Below are 23422 nucleotides of genomic sequence, written 5' to 3'. Positions count from 1 at the left end.
ATTATTTCATCGAAAAACAATTTAATTCAAAACACGGAACGAATGTAATAATGTAGGAGACTGGTATATTCAGAACAAATTCAATAAGGCTGAAATTGAGACCGGTAAGGCAATATCATCAAAACCCAATTCTCTCATTAGGGACACGTTCAAATTCAAATCGAGGAAGAAAAAACGTTTTTCCTCCTGATTTGTGATTGGCTATTCAAAACCTTTTTAGTTCGCACGATGAGAAGGCACGTTATTGATCTCAATTATATCGATGGAAATTTTAATAGATTTTATTCTAATAGACCATATTCGGATGTTCGAATATTTATAACAACTGTGTAGGTATATTAGTCTAAGAAGTAAGAAGCAGTACTTTAGCAATTCAACGATTATATTTTGTGTCTGTATTTATTTAGAAGCTGAGCAGCACAACTTTATTTTATATAATAAATATTTTTGGTTATCATCTTCTTTTCGCACTCTGATAGATGTGAGAAGGTGCACCATAACATATACATTCTTTATAAAAATATGCCTACATATGTATAAGTAGATTATTTATACTATAAGTTACTTCATAAATATTATTATAGAATACCGTGACATCTAAAATTCACCATATATTTTCTGACGGTGAAACCTCTCGCCTCTCGCCCCTAATCCATCACTTTTAAAGTCACAAATCCTTATTAAATCCCCAGATAACCCTTAACACCACGTTATAAGGTATATTATTCGTCATCGACAAGATATCTTATCATAAAGCCGTTCAGCTTCATTAGGCATGCTTTGAGCACACTTTGGAAAAACGCGCGTTAGCTGGGTAAATTGCCTATTCAGGGCAATATATTGATACAAATGCGGAATGGATACAATAATGCTGATTGGTTCTGACAAAATCGTAATAATTGGTACAACGTACCTAGGATGGTGATATTTAATATATTTACTTCGTACTACTCCTTGGACGTGTTTAAAAACAGTTGTAAATGAAATTAATAGTAAAAAAATCTTTGTTGATTTCCACATAAAGTAATTCTAAGTAGACTAACTAATGGAATCTGAATATGTATTATCCCCTTTATTAATATAAACGAAAACCACCTACATATTGTCCTATTCTTCTGCTTGAGTAAAATGAGTTGGAAAAAAAAGGATAATACATTTAAATTACACCAATAATAGCTATAGGTAACTAATGGTATCGCCAGTAATTAATATTTATCGGGTAGTAAACTAAATTTTTAATGAAAAAGTGACAAAACTTTATACATTGCATATTTTATTGCGGTGCAAAATGCAACCAACCGCGAAATGGGAATCCCTCTGGTTGTAATAATATGCAATATTTCGTACGTATATTAAAGAAACTTTGTTGTGAGTTTAGTTGGTGTTTCGGATACACTTTCATACTAGTACTTTTATTAAAGGGAATAGAAATTGGGTTTTTTAAAATAATAAATACACTACATTATTTATCCAAAGTAACTAAATGAACTAACATGTTTTTTGGGAGCTACTTGCTAGTAATGTCTTAGTATTAATAAAGACAACTTTTAGTTTATTACTATTGGTTATTTCAACTTATTTTTAATAAATAATATTTTTTTTTTATTAAAGCCACAAACTAGTGTGTATACAAATAATAAAATATAAAATATTATTATAATATTAAATTTGGATAAAAAAGACACCGTCGTTCTACGAAATCATTAAAATACAAGGTTAGAGAAATATATTTTAACAAAAACTAAATATTGTTAATAGACTCTGAATTTGAAGCGATCGTAACGTGCACATAAAATATATTTTCATCTAGGCCACAGTTAAAATAATAGTTATACTCATTTAAATTAACAACTCGTGTTCGAAAGCACTCTCATAAAACAAAGTGTTTCTAAAATTATAACATTCGTTTTCATTACTTTGACGTATCGAAATGGTCATAATATCATAACTTTTGAGAGTCGCACAATATTTATTATAGTAAGTACAACAACAATTTTGAATTTCAATTGCTAATATTATATATATTCAAATATTATCTGCAATATTTATATATATTCAACTTAAATATACACAAATAAAATATAGGTATAGCGGATTTAAAACATTGTGGCGTTATCTACTAATCACGAACCATGAGTGATTATAAATGAGAAATGTCATAAAAATATATATGTAATGCTACTTGCTTGCTTGCTAATCATAATATAGAGATAATTATATAAATATACAAATAAATAATATATATATGTGTATAAATATATGTATAAATAAATATTTACTTAATGATGTTACAATCAAATTGTAAATTGTAATATCAGATTAGGTAATTTTGTATTAAGATTATTTATTAGTCTTAAAACTATATAACAAATGGAGGTTTTACTTTTATATTACTGTTTGTTATTAGCAAACATGTTGACATCACACGTGGCGGTAAGTGGCGATCATCCACTAAACACATAAATCGAATCATGGTCAGATGACGCTTGATATGATATTTCTTATGCTTTACCATTCCTGAAGACAGTGTCTACCTTCAATACTGTCTAATTTTACTGTCAACTTTCACCAGATCATATCATCCAACATATATAACACAGCTTACAAAGCAAGTTACTCGGCGGTGGAGTTGTGTTGTAATAAAATACATACTTAACAATTATTCCGAAATACAGGTTATGTTTACTCCACTTTACATTTACACAGATTGAGTAATATAGAATAGAATATAAAATCCTTTATTCAAATAACTTAATTTAAGCACTTTGTCATGGTTATTTTTTTTAATCTACCGCTCATTCGTAAGCTCTCACATTACAAGAAGAATAAAAGTTAATCAGGATCTTTGTAGCAAGAAATTTAGCATCTAATAATGAACCATCATTACAACATACAAACTCAATTAAGATTTGATTCTTAGCACAAAGTATAATACAAAACTGAGTTACAGGTTTCGTGCCTAGTTCACTTCCCACGCTCATACAATCTCAAATTGATTATGAAAATGTTTTAAGACATGTATATGATTCTGATTTGATAAATTTATTATTATTATTAATTTGTCATGTGGTAGATCTTATTTATCATATTTTTACACAAAATAATAATTTCGAACTAATTTAATGAATACAATAAATGTTCAAATTCATTCGTATTTTTAACTACGAATGAAAAATTTAATAAAAAATATGCAGAAGAATACTCGTCGTACGTATCTATGATTATAGATACGTACAAATTAAGTATGAAAATGCTTTAAGATCTGTACATAATTATGGCTTAATAAATTTATTGTTATTATTAATTTGTCATCTGGTAGATCTTATTTATCACATTTTTATACAAAATCCCATAATCATGGATACGTAAGAGATATAGTTTGTAGTTACATGAGAAAATAAAATTTAACTGTTAGTAATTAATTAACAAAATCTGAAAAATCAATTAGCAACTCAAGTGAATATTACGCAATATGGATAAATTGATCGATAAAGAGATAAACGGTATTGAAATGAAACGCTTATCTGCCATCAATAACATGCACTTCAGTGCACTTATATGAATTTGATAAGAGGTTATTCAGTAAAGCGGAATACTGATAACAGATTTATTTGTGGAAAAAGAAAAATTATTATACTTACTTTACTTTCATACATACAAACATATCTGCAACAGTTGATAACAGTTGTGTTTCTGGTAGCGACTACAAGTTCGACCCATCCGACCCAGCTGAAATTTACACATGCGCAGTGCACGGTAGTCGCCTCAGACACACCGTGAAATGACGCAGTGACCTACTCAACATCGCGTATAATTTTAAACATAATTCCCAAAAAGCAACGTTAAAGAAAATAGTACAAATCAATTGAAAGCTTTCGGCTTTGTTAAATAATATCGTTGAGTACACGAATAGAAATACACGCACGCGCGGTCGTCTGTCAAAACAAACCAACGCTTTTGCCATGTAAACATGAACGAGCTAAAGATCCTACTTTTTATACTGTCAGTGATCATTTACTGTTTGTACAGTGTTCATATGTGGTTCATGAAAGATACTATAGAGGAGAATAATACCGAAGTATCAGAAGCAGCCACATCAGTTGATATTTTAGAAGCCACTCAAGAAAATATTTTAAACGACGGAACAGAAATAAAAAAACAAGCAAAAACTAAAGTTATTCCTTTATTTTTGAAAAATGGCTGCAGTGTGCTTGAAGTATTTACACAAAAACCAATAATAACCGATTCTAAAAAGGAACCTAAAATCATGGAAGGAGATACGAATGCAATAGCAGTAATAGGAATTACTGTATTTCTCGTGATATTGGCTTTAAATGCTTTATTAGATGTACTTAAAGTAAGAGAAGAAGAAAAAGCTAGAAGGAAATTAAATCCAGATGGCGAAAGAAGACAATCATTATCAGAGTTTGCAAATAAAAAATCGCTTCGACGAGAGTCCAGTAAATTTGGACTTCAGTTATTTCAAATTGCAGAATCATTTATATCGCCTAATGAGGAAAAAAAGACCAATCGTCAAACAAGACCATATACTAGAGGAGAATCTACGACCTCTTACTTTAGTGAAAAAAGGACTCAACATGAAACTTCCGCTCCAGCATCAATTAGCGAAACATCTTGCGGTGAATCAAAACTTGTCAAAAGACAATCAGCGGCTAAGCTGTTTGGTATGTTACAGAATCCTTACGGATTATTATAATCACTTATATTCTTGTCGTAATGCAATGTAATAAATATATGTTCAATTTTAAACAATAACATGTAATTTGAATGAATTCTTTCAGTGAATGTAAACGTTTATTATTTAAAATTTCAAGTTCTAATCTTTCTCTTCTATCTTTGTTTTATCTGTTTTAAAAAACAAGGTCTGTCAGACGACTGAATGAGATTTTCAGGTAAACAAATGTTCACACTTTTATATAGAAGTAGTACACTGTTTCCAATTCAACCTATTTATTATAAATTACATATGAATCCAATTTATCTCATGTTTTTTTAACTTGTTTATTAAGCTTGTTTACAATTATTTAGCTATTTATAGCTTATTTAATTGAACTCATTATTGTTTTGCATATTAGTTTATCAGAATTTCATATAACCATCACATTTAGAGAGTAGATTTTCTTCTATGGCCTCCTCCTAATCTGCTTGAACTGCCCGAAGTATTGTGGTGTATTTACTTCTTGACTAATTGGCTTGTGGTGTAGTAAATTGGTTTATTCGAGGAAATCCTCTGTATAAATGTATTAATAAATTCCTCAAGTAAACAAATAACTACCTTGAGACACAATATGTCAAACTATATAATTAATTGGGGTCCCTTCTTAATATATTTTTGGAATTAGGAATATTACATGTTAACAGTAATACATAATTTACATACAATTTTATTAAATTTACAAAATATCAATAAGACATAATATTAGGTACTGTATAAATTATTTTTTTAAATACTATTAAAAAAGTTGTGTTTCAAATTTCAGGATTCCATATTATGAAAATAGAGTAAGAGTAATAAATAAAAGTCATTAAGGTACAATTGAAGCTAAAGTTGTAATGAAATAAAAATGAATAATACAATAAATATATAAGCACTATATATACTGTCGTTTATTATATAAATATGTATATACTGCATTATACTTATGTGCATATGATATATATAATCTATAATATAAATACCATTGTATTTATTGATATGTATTTATAGATAGAACTATGTTTTAATATACAAGAAATAGATAATTAACCAAACTTTACTTGATACCTCATTCTATAGATTAAGCAAAAAATAACTAAAATCCCTTGTAATTGGTAACTCGAACTAAACAATAACACAAGCATAAAAAAAACAAGACTCCTGACATTGCTATCTCGATCTTTTTCATAATACTGGACCGATCAACTTGTTATTGATAGAATCAATTTCATTTATTTGATAAACATCCTCAAGGCCCAGGATATTTCTAACGTTGTACAAAATCATTAACTATACAGAAATCGACCAAGATATTTTTTTTGTTATATAGCACCAGTATACTTATTAATGTCTTTTAAATCAGTTCTATTATTAATATGCTTTGCCTTTATATGATTGCAAACTTGGCCTTGATTTAGCCTGGATATGTAGATATCTATTTATCGTTATCCTTTTTTAAGGACAGGAGTGACACGCCCCTAACGACTACTTCAATTAATTTATACAAAATCTTGTATATGCCTATAATTTTCAATAGCTTGTAACTATTAATTAATAGTGTATTAGCAGTTTATAACTTATGAAAGTTCTTAAAAATGTATCAACAATGATATTAATGTAACAAATTAGCATAGTGCAAATAATCATTATATCTAATATTTTCGTATTTTTTGTTAATAATATACTGTAATAATCAATATAGTATGTTAGTATATTCTTTGATTCTTCTATGCTAGTAGTCATATAAAGTAAAGTCTTCAGTAATAATATGCTTAAATAATTTTCAATTATACGAATATTTCATAGCAATCCATTGTTTCGTCTGTATAATAACTAGATTAATGACATATTTGGAACTTAAGCATTTATAAAACAAAGCAGACAAAATGCATCACATAAACATAAACAAAATTAAGAACTAAAGTATAAGCGGTCTGAATATCTTGTGAATTTCACATACTATAGTTATGAAAATAAATATATATTATAGTAAAAATAGATTTTTATAAGACTTATTATTACCTGGAAATTAAATTCAGTCATGTCCAAATGTTCAAGTGTCGATACTAATCCTTTTTCTAGGTGCTCGCCCGGTTCCAATGGTCCGTCGTTCGTCATTCCCAGCATTACCACTCAACCCTGAAATCCAAGCTCTAATGTTGGGCCACAGGCAGTCTTCTTTCGACAGCGATGATGAAGGCGACGGAAGGGGTCGGCGAGTTCGAATCATTCGTAGATATTAGTGATTTTTTTTCTCTGAGTAAAAAAGATACAAAATCTTTTGAGGTGATGACAATATAAAATAAATAATAATAGTAAAATATATGGTATACTGTTACATATGGTATCTACGATCAGAAAAAAATTCAAATAATTTTCTGTTGTTACTTCGAGATGTTCAATTTTTTTTTTTGATAACTTATGTTTCTTCAAATCGGAACTGTTTCTGTATTTCACAACGTGTTTAAGTCAATTCTTATTTCCCCATATTATAGAACAATTGATAACATGCATAATTGTTGTATAATTATTTATAAGAACATGGTTTTTGTAAAGGCAAAAATGTTCGAATTTTTATACTCATAATATGATGTTTTAATATTGGATTATATTGTCATTAACCTCAATTTGAATAAAAACATCACTTACTACATCATTAGTACTCTAACAACTTTTAGATAAGTGGTTTTGATTGTTACTGCGAAATTTTGATAATGTTCTTAGTTCAATGTATTTCATTGTAAAGAAGTCAATTTATAAATATCATTTAGCATAAAGTAAGATATTGTAATACCTACCTAAAAACTAAATTTTCTAAATTCCAATGATATTCGAACGCTGAAAATCCTTACATTATTATTGTCTCTACGTTTTAAAATAAGAACAGAGCTAAACTTAATTTAGTGTTGTAGTAAATTCCGCCATTTTTGTTTAATTTAATTTTTTTATTTTATTTATTCATTTTAGGAAAATTAACGGTGAAATTAAATCGTCGGAGCCAAAGGTAGAAAAAAAAGGTGAAAGGTTACATGTTACTGATTATATTTATCATTAATTAGTATTTATCAATTACATTCCTTATTGATTTTCAAAATTGATATACTAATTATGTTAAGGAAATATATAAAATATTAGAACCCGCCTATTTACATCTATCTCCTAGTTATTTTTTATTTTTTTACCCATTTTTCTACCAAAGGGAAGGTCTAGTTAAAAATTAAAAGTCTGATCCAAATCTATTGTGTACTGACTATGTGTGTGATAAATTAGATGTATATTTAATTCTATTTATAGTACCTTTAACCTTTCTATATTACAAAATTCTGACTGTAATAAATTGAATTATTCTTCAATAAAATTGTTTAATTCCATTACCACTTCATTTGTTTAAATATCTTTGTTTACATTTCGCTTTTAGGCTATAATTATACGATAAATGAAAAATATATATAAAGATGGGACATGTGGCCGTTAAACAAGCCCATAACGCACTTGATCAAATTAAAAAATATGTTGTACTTCAAATATATATAGGCAATATAGTACTCATTCTATCAACACTTTTCTTCTTACTCCGGCGTTCTTACCGGAAATAGCCATTAAATATTTATTAAAAATAAAATGCATTATTTTGAAAATGGAATGTTGAACATAAAGAGACCATTTTCTACGTTTCTTTTTTTAAAATTATAGTTATCTGCTCATATATTCCAAGGCGTCACCAATATCTATAGTCATCAAAAAACGAAACGTGCAAAACACTTTATATTTTTTTTCTTATTATTACAACATACAACAGGTATATTTCCAACAAACACTACCTATACTCGAGGAATTCGGGAGATCCGTTTTTACTATAACAACTGCTACTAATTGTCTTAAAATTGTGGGCTCTGAATTTGATGTCCTGATCTTGAAGGTAATTTCACTTCATTGGAAAGACTTGCCTATTTTAAGATTTTTATATAGTTTATGTAAATACATATATAGTAGTAAATACGTAAAATTGTATTCTTGTTGAAATGGTACGATAAAGTATTAGATTATATTATTAGTAAAACTATACTTTATTTTTGTTTCTACATACTTACATAAATAAGGCAATAACATAACATACAAAAGAAAACATAAACCTCTTAAAACATAACACATTATCTTCTTTATATTAGACACCATTTGTTTAGACAGTATGGCGCGAAATGCCCTCGACCTAACCAAGCCCACGTGGTAATCTTTGGAGTAATGCCAACATACGTCGAGATTTCTTGACGATATTGCTTTTTCGCCTTGGCCAATGCTCGGTATTATAAATAAATAGGTCATCATCTTCCATATTTTTAAATTATATAAATAAGTACATCATATTCTAATTTTTTTTTTAATTTTTATATCATGGCTAGAACAATAACCACTACAGCTTAACACACCGCATTACTCTGTAGTAATTAATAATTGTTCTTAGAAGAATTAAATCAAAATTGAAACTATGTAACGACTCGTAATGTTTCTTCTAAAGAATTTTTTCTTTTAGGTAAGGTTGGTTTGCATATGCGATCAAACCCTTCAAAAGTAATCTGTAAAAACAAAATGAATGCAAATATGATATGCTAAGAAAATATTGAAATCAGCTTTGTTTAACGCATGTGACTTATGTCGCATTATAACTGTCAGTTTTTTAAAGCAATAATAATAATAAGTAAAATTGATAAATAATACCGTTTTAAATATATGAATACAAAAAGACAAAAAATAGATACATACTTATATGCTAACCTAGATTCATCGCTATTGAATTATTTTAAAATCTATCAATTTTTTCAGCGAAAATACCGTTTTTCCTTATCCTAGGTTTCCTATCTAATCTTAAGAACATTACGAAAATACTGGGTACTTTAATGGAAACTGTTGTTGCCTCTTTTACTATCTTCGTACACTTTCGAGACCCTTTCCTATCAGTAGCATTTTATATTATAATCTTCTTTCTATATACATTAAACTAATATTACAATTGGGTACCAATCGCCATGTAATAATGTATACAATTACCATTTAAGATAGAGAAAGTCGGATTTTTTCAGTTCTTACAAACTATTACTGTATACATATTATATATGTATTGTCAAATGACTTAAACTCTTTCTTTCTTCTTCTGTCATGCTATACAAAAATAAAATGTAGTGTCTATTTGTTTTATCAAACACTAAATGTATATGAAAGTATGTACGGCAATTACATCAAAAAAATATTTAATCAAAATTAATGTGTATTTGTATGTTCTTGCTAATCTCTGGAAAAGCTGGATCGATTTTGACGGGATTTTCATTCACAGATATCTAATGTTATAAGTAGTAACTTTAGCTACTGTTATTTCAGATCTTTTTATTTATATTAATAAAAAAAGTTCAATTCCAAGCTGATTATGTTGCTGATAACAGCTTGTTTGATCATATTTCTCTTCATTATAAAAACATCTTTAAATTAATCCTAAAATCCTTATATCCTAATGTAACATTCAATTAATAAATCATTAGTATACGAGTAAATATACTTACCTTTTACAAACATTGTTATGTGAAAGCATTATAAAAAATTCAAAGTATTTTTTATGCCGCTAAAGACCTTGTCGTTTAAAAATAATCCAGGTTCGGTCGGATGGATGCTAGATGCAGTGATCGGTTGACGGGAATAGGGAGAGCTCGTGCCACTTTTAAAATTGTGCCAAATATTGTATATACATTGAAGTATATTATATTAAAATATGTGGTTATTGATATCGTTGGTTGTGTTGTGATGCTTTGTAATTAATTAATTGGATCATCAAATAAAACATCCATCAGATCAAAGGACTCTGAAAAAACGTGTCATAAATTATAACAATTATTTACATACATTTTGTAAAAGTTGTAACACAATGTAAATCGCCAACAATGAAAGATATACCCAAAAATATCACTTTGTATCTTATATAGAACGGCATAAAGTATGAATTACGATAAAGGAATGCTAACGGCTACGGTGCTCCATTGGAATTACAGAGGTTTCACGGAATTTCCTCTTCAGCAGCTCAGTGGTGAAGAATCCGAGGTGACTGATATATACCTAAAGGATAATTTAATATCTCGACTGCCTAATGAAATCTATAGATTGGAGAACTTGGAAAGCTTATATTTGAGCGGTAATGACATAACCGAGTTGCCGCGCGAGATATCGATGTTGCGGTGCCTCAAATGTCTCGATATAAGTGGTAATCGATTGAAGCACATCCCTGATGAGATTGGTGAAATGATAAACTTAAAGTTTTTAATATTGGATGAGAATGAATTAATTTGTTTACCTCTAAGACTTGCAGAGTTACGCGCCTTGCGATATCTATCAGTTTGTGGTAAATACTTTGCAAACATATATTTAATCGTAACAGCAACTTAATAATTTGAAATTTAAGATTGAGAAATATTTTACATACAAAATTAATGGTCATATTATGGATTATATTATTGAATAAGTTGTAAATGAACTAATAAATATTTATATTATTATTATTATTACCTCTTCCCTAAAATGTATAGTAATGATTCTTTAACTATTAGCACCTTAGGGAAAGTTGGTCTTAATTGTACATACCAATAGTATTATTTTCATATATTGACGGATCCAGTGTTTTAGCGGTTTAGCACAGATTTACTTCTGAATGTTTGACTCCTCACACGGTACAAACGTTTGTATTCATGAGTACCTACGATTGTTTATACTGGTCTGGCGTTTACTAACTGTCTAGTACTCGTAACACAAGCTCTACTTAGCTTTGAACTAGATGCTGCTCTGTGAATTGTCCAGGGATACAATTTATAAACATAAACAATATCATCTAGTTATTATCGATTATATTTCGTATTACCTATTACACCCTTTCAAACTAACGACCTGAGAAATAGCCCGTTATATAGGCACACCCTTACGTAGTATACGTTATCTTGTAATTAAGGTGTTTCTTTGGTTGACAACGTAGTCATTTTTTGCAATACATAAATAGTATTATGTTAGCTTTTTTTGTAAACTGCGCTATATATTTTTATATCTATGTATGTATTTATTTCTATAATTATATTGTTATATTCGTCGCCATTACATATATTCTATTCTGTTACACAAGTATAGATAGCAATAATACAAAAGTAAAATTACTATAACAAGTTCATCATACGTAGACGATAGACAATGCCTCTGACTGCCACTTCACAGTAAAGAGTGATGGTATGATGTCATAAAGATTTAAGGCAATAAAATTTTATGTTGTATTTATGTTATTTGTACTAATATTATGAATGCAATAGTAACTCTGTCTGTCTATTTGTCGCACTTTCATGCCAAAACTACTCAAGCGATTTTAATAAAATTTGGTACACAGATAATCTAAATCATGGGAAATGATATAGGCTCCTTTTTAATGTAAAAAAGGGTCATAAGGAGAGTCTAAGTTTTCAAAGTTAGAAGCTTGAAACTTATTCTTTAGGCTGTTGATATATTTGAAATTAAAGATTCTATAAATTTTGTCCTTGAGAGTGAAATAAAATTGGGGATGAAAGTTTGTATGAAAATTCATCATTCGTTGTCTATTCCACGGAGATTGAGTCGCAGACACAGCTAGTAAGTTATATTTTTCGCGAAGATTGAGAGAGAGGTATTCTATCAATAAAGCTAGTTAAATTAACATTACTAATTACCATAGCGACCGCACACGAACGATTTAAAATAGTAGTTTATACATTTCCCGGTCTAGTTACAATTTTATAGCTCGTAAAGTGAGGAAGACAGTAGCTACCGTTCCGATAACAAACTGCCAGATAAATCAACGGTTACTTCCCCATTGATTCCACTGACCCATTTGCAAGTTGCCTAACAGTATTTAGGCTTAAAGGTGAAGTTAATGGTAATTATATGATAGGAATAACAATGGTGTTTTTATTTTAGAATGGACTATTTTATAGGTATTTAACGGTGTTCCTTCTTTTTACATGTAAATAGTTCATTGTAGTATAACTCTGTCAGATTATACTGCTCATTAAAGTAAAGGGAGAGAAGGACGGAAGAATGTCGAATTATATAAAAGCTAATCTACATATTAATACGTGAAGCAAAATCTTTGTACACCTTGTTACGAAAATTGTTCGGATGGAGGAGTACGAAATTTCGTACACTTATAGTTGATATAGAGAAGCAGTGCAGACTGCTAATACATTTTTTAATCGTCCATAAAAATACATTAAATGAATAAAAAATCATTACACACTACCATGTTTTTGACACACACACACTTATATAGAAATACTCTTTTGTTTATTATTAGTCTATGATTAAATTGAGAATTGCTTAATAATTTCGATTACTGGGCGACCACTAGAATGCATAAAAATATCATCTTTTACACAGTAAGCTCAGATATGACAGCGGATAGGGACCAATGGAAGAATAATCTGTCAACTTCAAATAATGATATAAAAGCCAATAGTGATCCTCTAGCGGATACATCTGTCGCGTTCAAACATAACATACTTTTTCAATTATTATAAAACATTCTGCATAGGAAAATTTTATACAAATTATAAAAATAAAAATAGAAGCCGAGTTATGTTTGAAATGTCTACATAGTATTAATAAATTATTGCGTGTATTTACAGATAATAAACTTCAGTGGCTACCACAGAAACCAGTATTTAATTATCATCACTGCGAGTTTAGATTTTGGTGGAACATCAATTTAAAATCCATTCCATATTCATTATGGTATCATATGTTTCGAGGACAGCAAACTAGGAGCCTTAATATTGGGTAATGTCAATCTATATATCTTTATTTTGCTTGATATGTATGTACATTGTTTCTATACACAAGGAATCATTTTTAAAAAAACTACCATCAGCTGAATACTGTATATACAATATATAAGAATCTCTGTCTATTTGAAATTACTGTTAATAAGTCAATGATTAACAATGCTAATCAACCCTTAAGGTTGATAAGATTCACTATACTAATTTCTAGAAAATAATGATAAAAGTAATCTACTATAGGTAGATTACTTTTATCATTATTTTCTAGAAATTAGAATAAATATGCTATTAAAAGACACCATTATGTAATTCCCGCAATTAGGCGTATTCTTTCATAGCCTTCTATATAACTATAAACAATATGCCTACATTATAATCATCTATTTTCAGATGTCTCAAAATACCGACTTATCATAGTACATCTGAAAATAACAGATCCCAATTAAAATTCAATCAAGACTCAAAACAATGGGAATTCTACGTCGATAGACCGCCCCAATACAATGTTGTGCTTAGAAACAGTGCCCACAATCCACCGAGTCTCTTGGAAATATGTAAGAGACTATTATACGAAATTATAAATGATACTGCCAAGAAAAAGACAAAAGCACATCAAGATAATATTGATAGTCTATCTGGTAGACTTAATTATAATCGTAATCTAGGTTACATAGAAAATAATTTGGAAGAAATCAATATAAATGAAGAAAATGTAAATAATTATGATGTAAATGGTAACAATGCTTTGTATTTGCCACAACAGAGACATGTTTTTGACAGAAGTAAAATACATAGGAAAGATTATTACGTTGCAAGGGATATAGTTGAAAATTACTTTAGCTGTTTACCCAAATTCATGAAAACTGAATTAAGCAATGGACCAATTTCTAAATGTGAAAATGTACTCTGTAAGCGGCCGGTGTTTGATTACGTGTATTATGAATTTTGTTTTGGGTAAGTAAAATATTTTTTTATTTAATTAATGGAATAATCTTCCCAATTGAATCTATATACTTAACTGGAGGATAAGAAAAAAATATTAATACAAAAAAAAATTACGGTCGTCAGCGTCTAAAATGTTCTACATTAATAAATTATATTTGATTAGATTTGTAGTAGTTATTATAAATTCGTCTGCGTAGGTTCTCTACCTATTTCAGCCACTAAGCATCTTGCTCTATAAGATGTGTTTAGTTCAATTTAATGAAATAAAATGAAATTATTTTATTACAGTGAATACGGTGATTAGGTGCATAGTTTAAAAATTAAGGTTAATATAAAACAGTGAAATTAAAGGATAAGAGGCATGATCTCGTAGTTCCAGGAAGACACACAAGAAAATAAAAAATGATCAGAAAGTGAAATTAATCAAGTAGATAATTGTGTTATAATGTTAAAATTTTTCTTTTGCAGCAAAATTATATTGATTGATAACACAGAAGATATAGTTCTGAGTGCAGTTTTTTGTTCTAAGTCCTGTGCAGATATGTGGAAAATAGGAAGAGTGGATTTAATACCTTGGTCGATATTGACGAACAAACGCTAAAATCTACGTTTAATAGTTATATTTTGTTTATAATGTTATTTGAATTATATTGTTGGATACATAAATTATTTTTCATTTCAAAATAAATAAATGAAACATTTGTTTAAAGATAAGAATATAAAAAATTTCAACATATATCTTAGACTATAAAATTTTATGATTTTTTCATTATTACGGGTAGGCAGCATTAGCTTTACCGCCATACTTTTCAATTTCACAACTTTTCTATAGTTCACATTCTAGTAAGGCAGAAACAACAGTCAAACATATACTTCCTTAACAACTAAGTACTAATACTATCTAACTTACTACACTAATCTTATTCTATGTATCATCTGAATTAACATTATAAATGCGACTGTATGTTTGTTTATCATTTTTTCAATAAATACTTAAAATCATAAATTTTACTACTCTACATACTGAATCATCATTACAATCTATACTAGTTAGATCCTTAATACATCTACTTCATTTTCTCCATATGCCCTATCTACGTACCTTTGAACCTATTTAAAATTATTTATTAATAACATATATGTACTGCCCCATAGTCCCTGTTATTAAAAAGTATTTAGTAGCACAGTATAAAGATTTTTGTTTTTGCACCAATAATATTTGAAATATGAAAGTGTAAAGTGAAAAGATCGCCTGTTGAAATTTCAACCTCCATAACATGAAGGTACATTTAAAAAATTACTAATTTTTATTCTATATGGTGCAATATTTATGAATAAAAAAAAATAAATTTGACACATCGTTGCAATATTTTTAATGTAACCATGTTCACAAATAGAGCCAAATCGACTTCACGTAAATCAAAATATGTCTATCAAATTATGTAACATATTTTTTTAAGACAATCAATAGTACAGATGTCTTCGAAGATTAATTTGTAAAGATTTCGTTTTCGTTAGCAAGTGGCTAAAGTTAAAACCTATATATCTAGTGTTTATTTGCTTGGAAGATTCGTATTTTACTAGCACCTAATACTTTAAGCATTATGAAAGAGAAAGGATCGCCTATTAATCTTAATTCACGCGTCATAGATGAGATCCGATCTAACAAAATAAAAGATTCGGTAAATTTCCAGGGCTACTTTCAAGGTCACCACTGCCATTTACCGGTAGACAAGTTATCTGTCTACAATATTAAGTGCTCCAAATTCCGTAGATTCTTTTTTAATTTATCTACGGTTAGAATGGGTGATATACGAGCTCGGAATCTGTACAGGTAAACAACAGTTTTAATATTTACTATTTTAAGTAAATATGTTATTTATTTGCATTACAGATAATCAAGCCATAGTGTTATTAGCAGGCAGCGCTGTTATATGCCTTTTTTAGGAGTTAAGTAATAAATATATTATATAGTTAGTTAATTTAATTTATTAGCGCAAACTATATTGTATACCCATACCCAACATAACGTACATAATCAAATAGCATTGTAATATTTGATCTTAATTACAATGATCTTTTCCATGTGTAAGATACAAAAAAAACTTCTTACGTAATATCAGTTGTCTAGTACCCGCAGCACAAGCACTATGCTGTGTGAATTATCCAGGGCAAATATTATTATTACTACAAATTTTGGAATATACCTATTACTAGTATATATTCTATGTACATTAAAAAGGCTGGTTAATTAAGTTTGATCACATTTATGGAAGTATATTATTTATTAATTTTAATTTCTAGATCATACACTGCTCTGTGTGCTGAGAAATACCGGCATTTCTTATATTACCCTTATGCAATACACCCCTATAGTAAATTAAGATTATGGCTGGAAGCCGTTTTTGTGGTCGCCATATTGATATCCAACACTGCTCTGGCGTTTCATTACAGTGAAGATTATCCTGCTCACTCGGTAATATTTAATATTCGTAGTTAGATCAGCTGGTCTATCGTACTTCTATGCTCTTGGAATATGCACTAGATTTTTTTTTTATTCAAAGCGCTGATTTGATTTTTGTTATTAGATGCAGGTACAGATAAGTTAATTTTTCATAATACAAGTAACGTATTGCCATTACTTGGCGAACCCTTGCTTATATTTGAGAATAAACGACCAGTTAACACTCCAACGGTATTACGAGACGCCACCTTTTTAGTGGTTATTCCATTAATATTGAATGGCAAAGAAGCTCAAAAAGGCGATGGAAAATAAGGAGTCCACGCTATGGAAACTGGTAATGTGTGTCTGTGTAGTTACAGGAATAGCACACTATGACATTATAATAGCCCATAATATGAATATGTTCTTTTTCAGGATTACCACACAGATATTTCTTTTGTGACAGATATTATTACTATGCTAAATATTATAATTAATATCTTCACTGGATACATAGAAGGAAAGACATGCCAATACGCAGTGTTGGATTTCAAAAAGTTATTATGTCATTACGCAAAGACCTGGATGACGGTAGACCTGCTATCGGCGCTAAGTTTTCTACCTATTGTAATACATATTGAAGATACTACCCCAATTCTAATTTTGGTCGCAATGAAAATGTTAAGGGTGCCAATTATGTTAAAATATATAGGGAATGTAATGACAGTTATGAGGATTAATGTAAGTGTTACGAAATTAATGATCTTAACATGTAGGTAATCAAAACTATTTATTTAAAGATTAGTAATAATGTTTATATTATTATATTCATCCATAAAAAAAATATATGATTGACAGTGTAACAGAGGCACTTGTGCATGTACCTGTATCACGGGTCACCAAGTCCATGTTATGTTGATGAAAATGTATTATGGTTTGTGACATCAGTGAATGAATAGATGGAGATGGAGTTTATTGAGCGTGTAGTATATAAGCCAATTCACTAGGAATCCATGTTAGTTGGACAATATAAATTAACTTCGTCTTCATAGTGTTTGATTGGTGCTTCATCAGCGTATATCTATTGTTAGTGCAGAAAGTAACACCAATCCATCATCGTCATTAAAAAACTACTACCTAACGTGCTCCTTCATCAGTTTGTAGTACGAACTTGCGTGGAAATATTCCTGTTTATATTCTCCTACTTGACGTGGAATATCTATTTCCAATTTGCCGTGGAGTATATTGCTGAAGGTACATTCAAGCCTACAGATCCAAGGACTTGCTCTTGGATATATATGGGGAAGTTATGGAATGCTACAACAATTGTCCGATTTACATATGCTTGGGAAAGGGCAGGTAACCTATTATATTAGCGTAACCATATAAATGATTAAAATATATTATATAATATATTTTAATCATTTATATGGTTACGCTACTCTTTAGGTATTTTTATAGAACAAAATACATCTAACATTAATATAAAAATATAATGGCAAACAAGCGTTTGCTTGTTTCACTGGATACATAGAATTCTACTTTCTATCAAGGGAACTTAACAGTTCCCTTGATAGAAAGTAGAATAATTAGTAACCTTAGACAATTCACTCCTTAAACCCTAATTCAAGATAAGTACAGCTTGCGTTTTGGGTACTAGAGCACTAAGATAAATCCTTAGATGTATTATTTCTCTTAGTCATTAGTCATCAGGCATTATGCCCGTCATGTATATAATTTTGTGCACAAAAGAATCAATAGATAAATGTATTTTTTTTTTAAACTTTCATTTTATGTATAGAAAACACTCTGACGACTGTGTTATATGAAAAATTGGTAGCAATGCAGATGAAGGTACTGAATGCACTGTATTCTCTTTCTGGTGTTTACTTTTTAATTTTGTGCTATCCGACTGCCTATAGAGACATTTACTACTCACTTTTTATATCCATGTAGTGTGATTACTATCTTTACGAGTGGTGATTACCTAGTCCACTGGCACCTATAAATATTTAATTAATTAATGTAATGTTGTATGTAGGGCAGATTCTTAATATGTTGCACTAATGAATATTGATCCAGCTATAGGTACAATGTAGATAGATACAAAGAACAGAAATAGCCAGATCAATGTATAAAGTAGGCGTGTTACTAAACTCTTTAAATAACTAAAATAATTATTTTATAACATCGACAATTTTACGCAAAATTTTAAAATATTTACAGTTAGCATGCTACGGAAAAATTCAAATTTAAATCTCATTGACACAAATGGATGCTTTGAATACTTCTTCATGATATCTTGGTTTATAGCTAAGGTAAGAAAGATCTCTGCATAGCTAATAGACTATAATACATATGTATTACCTATTTAATAATTTATATTTTCTCAGTTTGATATACTTTTATATACATGTAGGTATATTATATCAGAATAAATAAATGTATATTTCAGTAGGTACCTGTCACAGCGCCATCTAGTTCGACACGGGAACTAAGCAAAGCTTCTAGTCTAGTTGGCATGGTCACTAAACCATTAATATTAAATAGTAGACAAACTGACGACGTAATTAAACCTATATTTTACCTGTATTAAACTGGTATCACTAAACAAAATTAAATACTAATAAAGCAATAAAACACATAATAGAAAATAAAGCAAGTAGTAAGCTAAACTTAACATATGTATCTACGGTATAAACTATACTGAAGAAAAAAACTGTTCATAGATACAGTAAATTACATTTAAGTATATGCTAATTTATTATAGTTACTGGTGTATCACTGTGCATTGAAATTTATCATTGCTGTATTTGGTACTGAATCGGCTAAAGCGCAGTACTTTACGATGATTAAGCAGGTGGAAATGTATATGAACCAAAGGAAATTTCCGCCGAGGATCAAGAAGAAAATTCTTAAATTCTATGCCATTCGGTTCCAGTCAAATTTCTTTGTGGTAAAGCTATTTTTTATCTAATAATAATAAACATGAATATAATCAAATATTGCAAAACTTAAGTATTATATATTGATATAATACTTAAGTTTTGCAATACTTTGTATTCTTGTAAATGTACAATTATTTGTATTCTTTTGGCAATCCAAAAGATTTTAATTTACAATATTCTTTTATATATTAAAAGTATAAATACAAATCTTTGTATATAAATTACGGAAATAATGTATTTAAGTATTTCTATCAGTTCTCTATTACCCATATGTTTCAGGTACTATATTTTAAATTTTATTTGAAAATACAATTTTAAAACTGAAATAGCAGCAGCATCATCAACTTTATAAAATACATTAACTGCTTAATAAGCTATTCCTATAGGCTAACTCATGTTTCCATAATAGTTTTTATCTATCTTTACAACAGTTCCAATTGACAGAAAGAACCGAATACTATCCACACAATTTTCAATATCTTTTTTTGTAAGTGTAAATATGTAGTATCAAAAACTTTTGCTGACCTTCTGTTATTCTGTTCTAGGAGTCCCGTATTCATGCCTGTGTCTCAGGTCAATTACGCGAAGACATCATAATGCACACAGGACGGCAGCTAGTAGGAGAGCTGGAGTTCTTGAAACAGCTACCACGATCCTTGCACGTGCAAATTTGCATGAAGCTAAAAATGGTCATCTTCATAGCTGGCGATATTATATTCAAGATCAACACAATTGGTAAAGTGTATATAATCTCTCTTTATTTCCCTGTGGTAAAACCATGGTTATACCAAATCCGACAAATAGCTACTGAAGATACTACAAGGATAAATATTGTATTCTGCCATTCTCCTTCCACTATCATGTACTTTCAATCTTATTTATTACATATTGTATTTTGTTTGCCACTCAATACTGTATGGTAATAATTTATTCAGTGTAGTATAATCATCGTAATTTATTCAACCTATATCATATTCACATTCGGTCGGGCCTGGTTATCTGCATTACAGGTTGTACTTATTTCAGACACCAGTTTCTCACAACAATTGATTGCAATAGAGGGTACATTTATGCATTGTTTTATAAAAAATACTACATGCACCTAAGTATTTGTTGCCATCCATGTTTGTGAGAAATAAATAAATTATTATTATAAATTCTCGATAGGTACAAAACATGTTAAGTGATTTCTAAATAACGCTAGGGTTCAGTACTTCGCAATTCGTTTGTAGTAAATACTACATATTTGCAAACTACTAGATGTCTCTAGTATATACTATAAATAAACCTGAATATTTCATACATACAGAGACATCTAGTCACAGACTAAGCTCAACATTTACTCTAGTTTATTTAATTTACTACAAACTAATTACGAAGTAATTTGTTCAGAACTTCGTAGAATAAGATGAGGAAACAATAATACCACAGATAAGACATTGTAATACAAAAGTTATTCCATTTATATAAACATTTTTTATTTTCATTTTCTATTATTTTAGGTGACTGCTTATACTTTATAGACAAAGGCACCGTCGCAATATACTCAGAGTCAGGAAGGGAAGTATGTCATCTTGAAGACGGCGATTTCTTCGGCGAGATTGCGCTAGTCATGAAGCATAGGTTGCGAACAGCATCAGCTGTTGCAGTTACCAATTGTGAGCTGTTTAGACTTGGTAGAGAAGACTTTGAGAGCTCTATAGCTTGTTACCCGACTGTGTATGAAGACATAAAGAGGGTAGCAACGTTCAGATACGAAAGGACATGTGTATTAGACGAACATCATAAAACTGAATTAAAAACTCCTGAAGAATTAAAAACGCAGAAATGATTCTGTTATTTGTTTAATAATAATAAAGGTCTTGGTCTAGATTTACCAATTTTTATACAAAAAAATTGGAAACTTTAATATTCAATTTCTATGTAAATCTAAGGTAACAGCTTGACTCCCAAAATTAGATTTAATGGCTGAAGATACAATCAATATTTTTTTTTCAAATGTTGCAACCTCTTAAACTCTCTATATAAATTGTTTGATTTCTCTAATATCCTGTAATGGATCTTGTAGTTACATCGAAATACGTGTATAGGACTTAGTATCTGACTTTGTAGGTAGGTACTATAATGGAGATAACTAATAATGTTATTTCTATCTATGTGCAAAAGATTTATTTTATTACATATATGACTATCTTGAAGCAATCATATTTGTTACATATATGATTGCTCCAAGATATTTATGTTAAGTTAATATTACAAGGTAAGATTATTTTTTGTGTTTATTAAAAATAAAAATAATAATTTTAAAATCTCTTTAATTCAACCAACCACCATTTTTCATACATGCTATAAATATTTACAAATGAGAATCAATAATTGTGATAAAACAACTGTTTGAAACTTGTACGGTCTACATATAACTGGATCTCATTGCTAAAATATACATAAAAATCATGGTTTAAGGCCCTGTTAAACTAAGCGCTAACATGTATTGGAAAATTTACATTCTAATTGCTAAATAAATATAACATTTGTCACAGATAACAATATTATACGCCATAGAGTATCTACCTACCTATCGATCACATTCTTTAGAAATTTTGTTCCTTCTGTAAACTGCTAAAAATAAATATATTCTATTAAAATTACTTATTGATTTACTAATATTACTGTTTTGTCTTTTTTATATGAAACATAATTTATTTAAAAAAATAATAAATTTAAAATAAAGGAGAATTTTGATGATTCCATTTGTTTGTGAGCAGGTTACAAAGAGACATAAAACGCAATTATACTTGCAATAAACACATTATATTGTCGTTTTCATGATTCTAGATTACTTATGGCCTTTTCTGTCCAGTTACGGTGAAGCAATTAGAGGGTTATGATTCTGACTGTTAGGTATGTATGTATGTAGGTACGTTTAAATATTCCCTTTATTTCTAAATTAGGTACTTAAATAATTTGACAAACGAGGTAGCGTCGGAAACCTTTCGAATTTGGTGCCACTAAGGACATAAATAATTGAATCATTAAGTATCACATGAAAGGGTTCACTAAGCACAATACAAATGTAATATATTGTTAACTATTGCAGCCGACTTTGCTTGCATGCTTCCGAAAAATGAGACTGTGAAAATTACACCTTTTATGCGAACCAAATATAAATCTACAATAACTTAAATAAAGAATGTTTAGTGACTAAAACCAAAATATTGAAAAATATTGTCATTCGAATATTTTTCGTGTTCCAAAATTGATATTTGTTAGCAGTATTGGTATGCCATTATATACTAACAAAATTATACATTAACAGTAGTAGGTAAGTATCCTAACCTCTACGCTTTATTTATGTTATTTTTGTTATTTGGCAGTTTGTATTCACACAAAATTTTAAAAATATAATTCAAAACAATTATAGTATAATATAATAAAAAAAATACAATTCAAGTTTATTTAACAGGGCAACACGCAAGTTTCTAGCTCGTTCTTCTTGTGATTAATCTACGTTGAGAATGAGTGGTAGAATAAAAAAAAATAC

General features: G+C 29.1%; 2 protein-coding genes across 2 annotated transcripts; both read left to right on the top strand.

Moving 5' to 3' along the window:
- The first annotated feature begins 3781 nt into the window (after nt 1-3781).
- Nucleotides 3782-15143, top strand: LOC131845557 (uncharacterized). The gene is made up of 4 exons (XM_059194633.1): nt 3782-4685; nt 13393-13543; nt 13936-14499; nt 14959-15143. Exons 1-4 carry the CDS (start codon nt 3971-3973, stop codon nt 15089-15091), a joined length of 1563 nt encoding a protein of 520 aa, XP_059050616.1. The 5' UTR covers nt 3782-3970; the 3' UTR covers nt 15092-15143.
- Nucleotides 15144-15886: 743 nt separating this feature from the next.
- Nucleotides 15887-22136, top strand: LOC131844808 (potassium voltage-gated channel unc-103-like). The gene is made up of 8 exons (XM_059193775.1): nt 15887-16324; nt 16795-16966; nt 17369-17674; nt 18091-18292; nt 19160-19251; nt 19704-19889; nt 20427-20616; nt 21384-22136. The coding sequence occupies exons 1-8, from the start codon at nt 16095-16097 to the stop codon at nt 21710-21712; spliced, it is 1707 nt and encodes a 568-aa protein (XP_059049758.1). The 5' UTR covers nt 15887-16094; the 3' UTR covers nt 21713-22136.
- Nucleotides 22137-23422: the final 1286 nt, after the last annotated feature.

The sequence above is a fragment of the Achroia grisella genome, unplaced genomic scaffold, assembly GCF_030625045.1.
Source record: "Achroia grisella isolate CSIRO2021 unplaced genomic scaffold, CSIRO_AGI_Agris_v1 utg109, whole genome shotgun sequence".
Classification (NCBI taxonomy): Eukaryota; Metazoa; Arthropoda; class Insecta; order Lepidoptera; family Pyralidae; genus Achroia; species Achroia grisella.
The sequence above is the reverse complement of the archived record's forward strand: the minus strand, read 5'-3'. Positions and strand labels throughout refer to the sequence as shown.

Bases quoted from the DNA above. Each gene is read 5' to 3' on its own strand.
- LOC131845557 (XM_059194633.1), top strand. From the start codon at position 3,971: ATGAACGAGCTAAAGATCCTACTTTTTATACTGTCAGTGATCATTTAC. The intron at 13,544-13,935 runs GTAATGTCAATC...ATCTATTTTCAG, and splicing joins ACTAGGAGCCTTAATATTGG to ATGTCTCAAAATACCGACTT. The intron at 14,500-14,958 runs GTAAGTAAAATA...TTTCTTTTGCAG, and splicing joins TATTATGAATTTTGTTTTGG to CAAAATTATATTGATTGATA.
- LOC131844808 (XM_059193775.1), top strand. From the start codon at position 16,095: ATGAAAGAGAAAGGATCGCCTATTAATCTTAATTCACGCGTCATAGAT. The intron at 16,967-17,368 runs GTAATATTTAAT...GTTCTTTTTCAG, and splicing joins AAGATTATCCTGCTCACTCG to GATTACCACACAGATATTTC. The intron at 17,675-18,090 runs GTAAGTGTTACG...CTCCTTCATCAG, and splicing joins TGACAGTTATGAGGATTAAT to TTTGTAGTACGAACTTGCGT.